Genomic DNA, 12,044 nt, shown 5'->3' with positions numbered 1-12,044 from the left:
ACACGTTTGTTCACTAAAAGTCGGACTCCTAAAGGCCTGGACTTGAAACTGGACTAGAACAAGGTGGCTCTCTATGAATGATTTGCTATGGGGAACACCAAAAGAATGTAATGCAGTATTTCAAGTAAGGTCATGGCAACTCGAAACAACGAATTTCCTGTCCATAAAAATTTTGAATTCCTCCCACAAAATGATTTGGTTGGAGCTCCTTCGAGATTGCAAAGTAATAGCAAGATTTCATTAATTAACAACACATTCACCAAATACGCAAAACTACTGTATTATTTAAAAAAAATATCCAATCTGCTAGGTTTCCAATTATTTTTAGCTTTTGATCAATTTGGAGGACGTTGTGGTTTCATCTCCCTTTTCACACTCATCCCAGAATAACAGTCTTCCTGAGTCGTTACGCGTCAGAACTTCGGGGTTTGGAACTTTGGATGATGATGATGATCGTACAGAACCGCGTCTTGCTCTTCGTCGTCATGATATTTCCCGCGCACAATTCACTCGTTAATAGGGCTGCAAGAAGATGACTGATATCGCCAAGTTTCAAGCACAGAGGAGTTAATTTCAATCGCTTTGGCACAACTCTCTCCGGCCAAGGAGTCCCTTCCGTCGATCTTAAAACCCACCAATAACTTACACACTTGAGCCGTTAACGTCATGTTCAAGCAACTAGCTAGCTAGCTCCCTACTACCACCTCCCAATGGCCAAGGAACCCTGGTGGTGGCATTGATTAGTGTCTCTTAAACAGCTCTTACGAGATGAAACTTCGACTTCACGACTTAAAATGCATCGCCATTCGCTCCAGAATCTCAGCCAGGGCTCCTCCTTCACATCTACAATACCCACAGAGATACCTAGAATAAGCCGGTGAACGTCCATCACAGGAAGCCGCATAAATCATCGACAAAAAGAGCTCTCAAGTGATGATTTCGAAGAGGCGCACCAATCGAGTCTGCGACCAAGACCGGTGCGGTACTATCTCTTTTTCCAGGTGTTAACTGCGGAATCGAGACAGAGAACGGGAAGCCATTTAAAAGAATCCAAAAGGCTCTTCCAGATTGGCTTAGCCACAAAAGCTCACACTCATTCAGGGAATATCATGCTCATAGCAAATGCAATGTACGCTCCAGATAGGATTTTTTCCATTACTAATGCCGGCAAATGATTGGGGGAATGGTTCCGGATAATCAGTTGAACATGACTTTGAGAAGTTGAACTTACAAAATGGAAGTCTGTGATACTGGATTAAAGTCAATTGACAACATAATCGGCTCATCTCATGAAATTGCGTGTGACTGATTCTTATCTTCCACATTTTGGTTTTTTTTGTTTCACCCTTGTCAGGTCGAAACTCCTACTTTTCGATAATCTAGTTTTAGATTTCCTAGTAATAATAGATACAAATCAAAGAATTAGCCATCAAATATGTTGACTTTGAAGTCATGGAAATTTCAAAGATAGTTGACATAGACGGGAATTCCGAGTCAAAGCGAAAGGCAATCTCGAAGCCACTCAAGACGACAGATGAGAAAGGCTTATTGGATGGATGCAGCACATCTGTTAGGAGAAAAATTTGGTCATTAAAACCTCTTTGTCGATAGCTCTGGGCGAAAACGAAAGACTCTTCTTCTCTTACGAGAGGGGAAAAACTCAGGCATCTGAGAGAGAACAGACCGTTTCCACTACAAAAGATATGCTCTCAGAAAGTACCGGTTGGCTCGCATTCGCGCATTTCTGAGCAACACCAGACTCATCGCCACATACATATGACAAGGCAAAGAGGTGTCCGAGAAGTTGGCAACTGAATTTGGTGTGGTCAGAAAATGAGATAGGTGGAAAGGTCGAGATGAGGCTTGGAGATAAGCCCAGATAAAAATGGAGTGGCCTTGAGTTCGAGTCTCCTCCAAACACACTTCCTTGTCCCCATTCATGGATAGCCATGCCTGTTTTTCCCTCCATTGTCTACAGATAGTTCTAATTCCCTTAGAACCAGGAATATTTCCGGCCTTTTTCAGGCTGAGCACAGAAACACGTTGGGTGAATGAACCCGAGCGACATTGTTTATGAGTTGCCGCAAGGCCTGATTTCACGTATTAGGCCTTCCAAGAAATGCGTTCAATTGCTCAGACACACCCAAGGCAAGACTGGAAAATGGCAAATTGCTTCAACAAGACAACAATCGTGTCATTCTGAGGAAGGAGAAAACATGACTATTTACCGAGAACCATCTTGAAGTGAACTAAAAACGACCCAAGTAATAGGGGATGTCAAGTAAAGGAAATTCAAGGAAAAAAAGTGGTCCGGCTCCCTGATTTTGGGCATTTTGGGGAGAGAGAACTAAGACAAACATCACAGTCAAGTCGCACCATTCGCCCATTGAATTTTCAATAATCGAGTGATTTTGAGCAAGTTGTGGTACAAAAGCCAACTAAATGAGCATGTTTGGTGTTAATCAGTGAACGCACTATCAAATTGTTTCAATACCACAATGCTAATTGCCTAGACAAGCATGTAAAATGGAATAAATGTCAATATCCAGTGCATGCACAGCGCGGTTTGGCTGGGCATGTTGTCTTTGATTTTACTCCATGGAATAACGTCACTTGTCCATGAACGCGTTTATTTACTTGACTAGCCCTACAGGATAAGCTATGTCGGAACTATCGCTAAATCAGCGCCCAACCTTACTTTAATCAAAGAAGGCAGTTTATTCTGATTACGGTTACCAATCTGGTTAATTGCTTTTATGGATTGTCCACAACATGATGAGACGGCCATTGTAGCTATCTTCATGTGGTGAACGATAAGTTCAAGTCGGTCCTTGCCAAAGGACACTTCCAGATTTTCGGCTCATATTGGCCGGCTACCTTGGCTTCATTAATCATCTAAACGTCTAATTGAATGATTGCCAAAGACATTCGCCAGGCAAACGAGGCCATGATTGTCAATCAAACGGGTTTTGAACGATCTGTCAAAAGATCTTCCTTGTCATGCTCGTACGTCAATGTCTTGTCAAGAAGTCCATTCTTAAAGAAGCATGACATCTCCTGGCTCAAACGTGGGTCACAACTTTGAGAATCCGGAGACAAAATACTCTGGAAAATATCGAAGTTCAGCCACCTAAAGCTAACGGGTGTCATCGATCAAAATGTGGCTACGCCAAAGGATGTATCGAAATATGTCAAGTTCACATAATGATCACCTACCAAAACTGCAAATGTGACATTCTCAAAATCGAGTCAGGTTGAGGTTATTTCACTTTCCACAAGAAAAAAACGTCTGGTTAATTCAGGCTCTCGATGAACAGAATCAATAACAAGCCTCCACCATCTGCAAATAATACACGTATCTTACCACCACCCAGTGTCTTATTTAAGTGACCTTCAAAACTATCGCCTCTTCCCCCCATTTTCATCTCGGTATTTTATCATTTAAAATAATCGATGCAATCATCCCCATCTGCATCCTCCTCTTGGTAATATTTTGCTAGCTCTCGACATTTTTTTGAGACTAGCAGAGTGTAGAATCATGAATAATGTGGCTTACTTTTTAAACCATCCACTTCATTTGAAACCTGTACTGATAAAGGAATTGATGAAGAAACCGCACATTACAAAGATTGCCTTTCGTCCTTTGCTTTACCAACACAGAACCACTCAGCAAAGCCTTGTCAGATCAATCAAGTGGAAATATGTTCATTCTATCGACGTGCGTGGACTTGAGCCAACTTAAATCTAAGAAGTTGCTTTCCGAGCGATATCCGGACTTTTAATTGAAACAATACACACTATAAGCAAGAGGTTAAGCGAGCCAACATCCTTCAAGTATTCTTGGCCAGAATTGGATCAAACCAGATCTTTTCACTCGCTTAAGTAGTATAAGCTTTACCAAGCAAGGGTGATTAATGATTGTTAATACATCAAACCGCAGCAACGAATGACATTGGTGACAAACCGCAGTTCGATTAAATAAATGAAAAGATGAATGACATCTCATTTCAGCATGTTCGACAATTCTTTTAAAAGCGCTAGTTTTGATTACTCTACAGTGCATCAGTATGAAAATAGCTCTGTTTTGACTCTCGGGATGGCCTCTAGAACAGAATTTTTGCTCCGAGCGCCAAAGGTCAGATTTTCAGGCATGATTATTGCTCAACTTGAGTGTACCTTCTGAGCTGGAGTCGAATTGGGATTCAAATCAACAAGCACATAATCTCAATTAGATCTGGTTGGCGCACATAAACAAGCCATCATCGTGATCCAAGCTCACTGAATGCATGGATGAACGTATGGATGGAGGCAAGATATCAAGCAGCTCCATTTCCAGCCATCAATTCGCTCTTCAGTCCAGGCAATGAGCATGCGTTGAACTCTCAGACTTGGCACGGTCTCGCCCTCATCCGAGGTATCCATTCCAACGCGATTACTCACTCCCCCAACAAGATTTATTCAGGCCACCCGGATCAGACACCTGCCACAAGGATCGATGAGCCAGGTGAAAACAAGTGCTTTGTACTTGTGCCATGGGATCAGGTGATCACAGGGTGGGCGTTCGGAAATAGGGATCATGAATTGATTATGGCCCTCATCAACATGATTCACCTTGTTAAGTCAATTATAGAGGATAGCCCTGTTGTACCAGGGAGCCCATAACCGTTGCCCATGTCGTATCTGATTCAGGATTCAACCCACGCTCGGAATTTTCCATTCACATGGGAAGGATGGCCAGCTGGGCGACCTTCGTTGGATTGATCCATAGAATTTGCAAATCTGACGACGATGACGACCATTGCATTATCTCAAGATAAAGACAATAAGAGGATAACCTTGTCATTGGTGAATGGAGTCGACTATAACCACGTTGTCTAACGCCAGTTTCTTCATGAAAAAAGCTCGAGATAATTTGTGTCGAAATGAAGTCAAACCACACTCTCGTACAGTTTTAGATCGGATGAGATGCCACTGACCAACAATTTGCATGCAGAGCAATCCAGCCCTTAAAGTGTCTTGTTCACGGTCAAATGTGTGGGAGGCCTGTGGTTCAATTCTCTTATTTGAATGGTCAGGGATCCTCAGGGTTCTGGGAGGTTCAGTTCAATCCCGGTTGAGATCATTAGAAGTGACCCTGAAGGCGCTGGGAAGCTGGGAAATACTTAACCCACCATTCTCGACCAGATGAAGATAAGATACTACTCAAGTTCAATTACAGGGTTCACCTTTTTGCTGGAAGATTCAAAGTACAAGAAGCCCTGAAAGTGATCAAGGTGTGAAAACCAGAGGGGCACACTGAGGCCTAGACACATCTGGTTATCTGAAAACTACAGGTACAATGGTGATGCCTCCATTCAATGCATGAGGTCAGTTCAAAACCTCCCTACCCCACCCCATCACCCTCACTCAATTGGTTTGTGTGCTACATAGACATAATCAGCGGAAACCCAGAACCAATCCACATCTGCCCAATGACACTGCACATGTCTACATGTCTATTGACTTGATTTAATGGCTAGCTCTATGTCATGCTAGGCTCTAGCTCTATGCTCGCTCACTCGTTCGTTCGTGAGGCCATGAATTGAACCAGGAACGAAATCCTTGAAGCGCACACCACTTCCTTTTTGGCCCGACTCAGAATAGAACCCCATAATATTCCGGCCATAGATCGACCATTGTTGGGTAGATGGGGAATCCATCGAGTAGTGAGGATTGAAATCTTGCCCGTCGAGATCTAGGTCTATGAATGCATGGCGCTTGGACGGCGAAAGACCGAGCGACAAATCGAGTTCGCGACGTGTTTAAAAAACCCGAAGCACATTCATTTGGCAGGCACAATTGACCCTTCAGGGCCAGAAATGTCATGGCATTGACCCCGAATGGCGTTCAGTAATAGTGCAATTAAAACATGACACGGCTTGGGAGGAAGTTAAGACGCATTGCTTACCTTCTTTCGAGGCTGGACGAGGAGGATTGACGGGAGGTCGCTTGGAAGCTTTGGGCACGCCTGGAATTAAAGAAGAAAAAAAATCAGTGTCAACCGTCAACGCTATTCTGAATGGCAAATGAGATTGACCACTGTTCGAGCTGAATCGAAAATGCCACCCAAGTACAGAAACCTACCTGCACGCCATGTTCGAGAAGTGGGCTTCAATTTTATTGACAGTTCCTATTTGCAACTCGCACCCAAGACCCTCTCACTCAATGGAAGTACGAGTAGGGTAGGCAGCCTTCGTAATAATAAGAGAATCGACAAGGGGACGGACTCAAGGACAAATCTCCAAATCTCGGGGCCCTGTTGCTCATAGCCGTCATTAGAGACCGAATTATCGTTGAAACTTCATGCTATTACATGGATTTTAAAATGTTTCGATGTTTTTGACGAAAAGCCGGAAATCTCAGAACATTTCGTCGATTTTTGGATACAAAGGGATATATAACTCTAGGTCCCTTTGTTCCATACAAGCTAATTTCACGACACGCGGAAGAAAGTAATTCAAAGACCAACGCATAACATTTTGGTAATTTAAGGTATTTTTATATCACTTGTATTACGCGAAACTAGCTACTTATATTAAAAAAGGATTCTTTTTTGTATCCTTTTAGCACATTTGTATGTATTTCTGATATTGGAAAAACATCGCAAGCAAAAAAGTCTAGCCCTATGAGATGTTTGAATGGGTTGCGTAAGATGATGTCGTCAGCGTTAAAACTGCTTTGCATGCTTCTAACTCCGATAACAATTATATGCTAAATAGTTCCAAGTACAAATAGAAAAATAACAATAGCTCTCTGAATTTAATTAAAATAAGATTTGTGCTGCATTTTCATTTTTTAATACTATTGTGCTTTGGATCCCTCAAATCACATTCATTAAAAAATCCAATATTCTGATCAACAAGTAAACTTAAACAAACACGTTTAGTACGCAGTTCAATTGAATATCAACATATAAAACAGCAAGATATCTAATTACTGCCAATTGTCTTATTTACTCTTGCACCCTGACAAATTCTGGCCAAATATCTAAAAAATCAAAACGAAATACTTTTTCGGTTTCTACTGATCCCATCATTACCATCATCCGATCCCCTTTGGCAAGAAACGTGACTCTTGGCCACGATGAAGGAAAGAAGCAATGAAGGGGGAGGGAAGCCAGAAGGCACACATTTTATGCCAATTATTGATTCTTAATCCCTGGACAAATTGGATATTGGATCTATGGAAATGCAGAACACCTCGACAAGTTTGTGAGAACGTGGGAGACTTCGCCAAGCTCGATCCGGAAATTCCCGTCCAAACTGATCTGTATTTTCGAATCACTTGCCAAGTCACTCAGGATCGAGGGATCAATCAATCTGAGTGGCTTGATTTGGAAGACTAGCGATAAAGTGAGTGTGCCCAAATATGGGTATGAGAAGAGCCCACAAAAAGCTTTAAAACATTCAACATCGAGGCAGGTGCAAAAACTGTCCAATGGGGACCAACAGACCGACAAGAAACACTTCATGATCAAGTCATTTAATCAGCAAAAAACGTCGATGCGCCAAAAAGGCAACACTTGGCATTCAAATCACTGGGAAGACAATTCTCACCTCTTCAAATTTCAAGGATAAATCTTGCCTTTTTTTCGAGACAACCTGACCAAAATAAGCCCTCCCACAACGATTTAAAAGGAAAAACTTGATACGTCCGTGCACATCCCATTGTCGACAACGTGGACATTTGACAATACACAATGTGAACGATCCGCCGTTGAAGGGCCAAATTTCCAAATTCGGACATGGAGGATTGAGAAATGAGATAAGCAATCGAAAAGATGAGAATGGATAAGAAATAGAGTGCATGCAAGCACACACATCGATGCATGATCTCAAGCTCTTGCAAATAGAAGTTCCAAATGCACGACGTTTTGGCTAATTGTTCGCAAGCTTAGTGGTTAAAATTGGTCCTCGTTTTATACTGCTTCCAAATTTCGCAGTATGCGCAATTATTTCTCGGCTTTGAGAGGCTCAGTTAAGTGGATTTATGGATCGAGCCGAAGAAGACGGGCATTGCACGTACATTGAATAAAACATGATCTATTGCTCTGCACTTTTGGATTATTTCAAATTGTTACGATTTACACCAAAGTCACAACATGCAATTTTAATTACTCCATAAAATTGTTTTTTCGAATAGTGTTGAAGTGTCAATCTGTAGGTCATTGAGAATGGAATTGAATATCAATGTCTACTTCTTGAGCAGAACCAACTAGTCGATCTACTTCATATCAAAACAGCTTTTTCCTTTCTGTTTAGGTTAAATTTCCTCATGTTTACTAAAAATTGAATTTGCATATATGCATGGTTTGGAAACCTAAGTTACTCCAGAAAAGTTTGCTTTTCAACTTTTGATTTTCGATTAAACTAAATTACGACAACGTGGTAATATGTTAAACATAAGTTTTAGAAAAAAAGATCTCTGGTTACCAATTACCGTACGCGATTTTGTTGGCTTCAGTTGGAAATTGAAGCATTTGAAGAATGTAAGCTTTTATGTCTTTCCAGGAAAAGAAAGTGAAGGTTCATTTTGCTTCAGTTTGCTTCTAATGATAACGAGAGTCCCATCAATTTTCATCAAAGTTTTCGGTTTTGCTTCGTTTTATTTAATTCTATTTTTTTTTTCTTTTAAACATAGCCAAAATCAGCTATTTGACGCGTACTGACACGACTTAAAAGTCTTGAACTAGAATTAAAACATAATATTTATTTGTCAACATTTTTTCTAAAGACCTCAAACGCAAATAATTCATTATTTTGTGATAAACGAAGAAATGCCACTATTTCTCTCTAAAGAAAGGTGAAAGGTAAAACGGGACCTCAACCCGTCATTTAAAAAAGATTAGCCCTTTCCACAAAAACGCCCAACGTACGTCCAATCGCCTAATCAAATCAACCGAATGCCTTCATTTAACATATCAAATACCGACATTTAAGTGCACTTTATCACATCCAATACCCGTCAGTAAAGATGGCGGGAATGTGAGAGGGCTATTTTATTGCCATGGTCTGATCTCGTTAAAGTGATAAAAGGACAAAAGATTTTGCCATTTAGAGCTCTAATTAGTTTCGTCACGACTTGTCGATCTACAAGCAAGAAATCAGCCACCAACAGCTAGCTCTTTCTTTCCATGAGGTTCTTCTTAAGCAGACATCTAGAGGTCAGGCAATACTTTTTTTGGCCAAACCTTTAGCAATGCATTTTCGCAAAGGAGTACTCGATTTGCTGTCAATTGTCGTCAAATGTCTTGCTTACCACTGGCTGGCTGGTTTTTGATGTGTGGGGTTAGAAAATGTTGATATTGTTGACAAACTCTGGCAAAAAAACTTTCATTTGTACTCTCGAAGCCAAATGTGACTTCCCCTTCTGGATTGCAATGAAAACGTGTGCTTACCTCTAATCCAAATATCACAGGCGGTGCCAGCAGTCTAGTTCTCAATTACCATTCTAAGAAGTATGGCCAATACTTAATTCATGGGTTGGAGGAAGCCCAAGACGTCCCTTGATTGGTTCGCCTGACTCCATGCAAAACCTTAATGTGATGTGGAGCTGTCCTCGTAAATTGTAAAACGGCATGGCTCGCATAAATTCCGCAATGTGGGCTGTAATCCCTTAAACACCGTGTCTTGATGCACAGAACCCTTCAACCAATCGTATTTGCTCTTGTCTCGGGATTCAAAACTCTTAGAGCAAATTTGAACTAGAGTCATTTGGTCTCTGGTCCGAATCGAATCGTTCTCAGAACTTTCGACATCACTTTCCCTTAACGATACTATGTCATGCATTTAAGGTCTAAAGTGGCGTTCTCGGCTAAGTGGGTTGGTGGCATGAAAGCCCAATTTCTGGTTGGTGGTGGTGGTTGTTAGACCACTGGTTGATGGATCACAAAGGTGGCAAGGCTACTAGGAAACCGAAATGTTTTCGTTGGATTTTCGTTTGCATTGCAGAAGTGAGTCCGCCAAGGAAAATGAAGCTTGGACATAAAATCAAGGCTAGATATAATACTCTATGTTTTATCAACTTTCGTCATACGAAATATAGTGTAAGTTTTCAAAACAATCGACGTAGGCCTTTCCTCTCATTTGAGTACCTTTTCTCACTCCTAATGTTTTACGCACTGCTTCAAATATTCAATTTAAGATGGGAGGCTATCAATGGAAAAGGTAACTACTCTATTGAAAGAATTGTCCAAAAATAACAAAACTGCTGTCTCCTCCGCAATTAGTTAAGAAATGATAATTGAATGAATAGATGCGTTTTTCTCTAATCATTATAAAAATTGAATTAAGAACTCGGGAGGATCTTTGAGATCCTCAAGGTACTCTTGTCAACCCGTGCTTCAGAAAAATCTCCCACTTGGAATTCTCCAGCTAAGTTTTCTCATCAAGACACCCACCTATTCAGGAAATATTATGCCGAATCACGGTAATTAAACTTCCAAGCAGCAAAAACTCACGTTCAATTCCTTAAGGGTCCCCAAGACCTTTTTAAATCACGTTTCCTCCTTGACAAACTTTTTTTCTAATGAAATGTTGTCTGCATGGAGACATATTTTTTTTCAAAACAAATAATAAAGATCTGTTCGAAAGTTTTTATTTCTAATATTAAAATTGACTAGGAGGTATTTCGGACGAAACCACTAATTGGCCTTTCTCTTTCACTAATTTCCACTTTTGCCTTTTGTATCAGGACAAGACATATTAGACGCTCTAAATTATCAGTTACATTCAGATTCAAAATGAACAAACGATTGTTCCCATTTCCAAAATCGTCTCATCCATTTTGTGTCATTAGTCTGTACTTTCACTACAAGACTTCTTTGAGAAACTGTATTGATCCAGCTAAATGAATCATGAACGACAACGACAAAACCGTTCGCAGATCCCAACAAACGACAAAAATCGTCCTCAGGACATGAAGCCTAGGCTCGTGACCTTGCCCACAAAATGACGAGTATTGCCAGATCTATTAGTCATTTGAATTATCTTTCCTACATATAGACCTTCGAGGAACCTGTTTCACCTACATTTGGTCAGATATCCAACTTTTGTGTGAGCCTATCACCTTGTCTAGCGTGCTTGGTGCGTGCCAAACAACACTTACTAGGCTTAATTCATTTTAGATAAAGAACCACAATTGGCACCGATGACACATTCAAGGACTGGGGGTCTCTCACCTTCGTGCATCAAATTCTAATCACGGATAGTCTCAACGACGTCCTCAGATGCCAACTCTCAGAAGTCCCCGCTCATCTCCTTGCATTTGAGTGCATCTTCTCAATTCGCTCAAGGGTTATTCCTCGGCGAACCAGCTGATGTTGGGCAATCTTGGTCAGAGATTGAAAAAAAACACGGATGCATGGCCATTAAACTAGGTCTCGAAGGGACTCCATCATGTCATGGGTATAACCACCAGCATGCCAGACTTCCAATGCCTTATATAGATATGCACTACCTCGGGTGTTGACTTTGAGCTTCCAGAAGCAAATTATTCCCTTGGGGCTCAAAATTAAAACTTAATTGGACCAAGTAATTCATCAAACCTTACAAAAACTTGGGCCTGATATTAGTCAACAAATACAATCCCTGACGTCGAGATGAGTAACGGTTAAGATTCTTAGGATCTTGCACGTGCATGATGACTCCACTCCAAAGTTACTCAAGAACAATGATTCAATGAGGTCAGAGCGCATTCATGCCGCCTCAAGAACCAATTACTGGTTCAGGAGTCATCATGAAACGCCGGGGTCGATAAATAAGATTCATTTACAAAGGAATAGACGCTATGAATTCGGGACCGAGTCTCGGTACAAACCAAGGGCCGATGCCGATCATTGGAGCATTGTAGAACAAATGAGCTGTCAAATAGGGCTGAATTAATAATCCAAGCATCAGCAGCAGCATTTAACGCATCTCAAAAGCGACCAGCTTATCTCGAATTCGATCTCCCATTTCTCAGAATTGGCACATTCCACATCAGGGCCCTTGGAGAACGCCGGTTCA

At 41.1% G+C, this 12,044-nt stretch overlaps 1 protein-coding gene across 7 annotated transcripts in view; it reads right to left on the bottom strand.

The window, feature by feature from the left end:
- LOC131878575 (restin homolog) overlaps positions 1-12,044 on the bottom strand; it is a 35,045-nt gene that overhangs the window by 13,482 nt on the left and 9,519 nt on the right. For all 7 annotated transcript variants that reach the window (XM_059224597.1, XM_059224595.1, XM_059224598.1 and 4 more), the window contains exon 4: positions 5,948-6,007. In XM_059224597.1, the coding sequence (XP_059080580.1) occupies positions 5,948-6,007 (60 nt within the window). The remainder of the gene's footprint in view (positions 1-5,947; positions 6,008-12,044) is intronic.

Source organism: Tigriopus californicus, chromosome 3 (assembly GCF_007210705.1).
Source record: "Tigriopus californicus strain San Diego chromosome 3, Tcal_SD_v2.1, whole genome shotgun sequence".
Classification (NCBI taxonomy): domain Eukaryota; kingdom Metazoa; phylum Arthropoda; class Copepoda; order Harpacticoida; family Harpacticidae; genus Tigriopus; species Tigriopus californicus.
The sequence above is the reverse complement of the archived record's forward strand: the minus strand, read 5'-3'. Positions and strand labels throughout refer to the sequence as shown.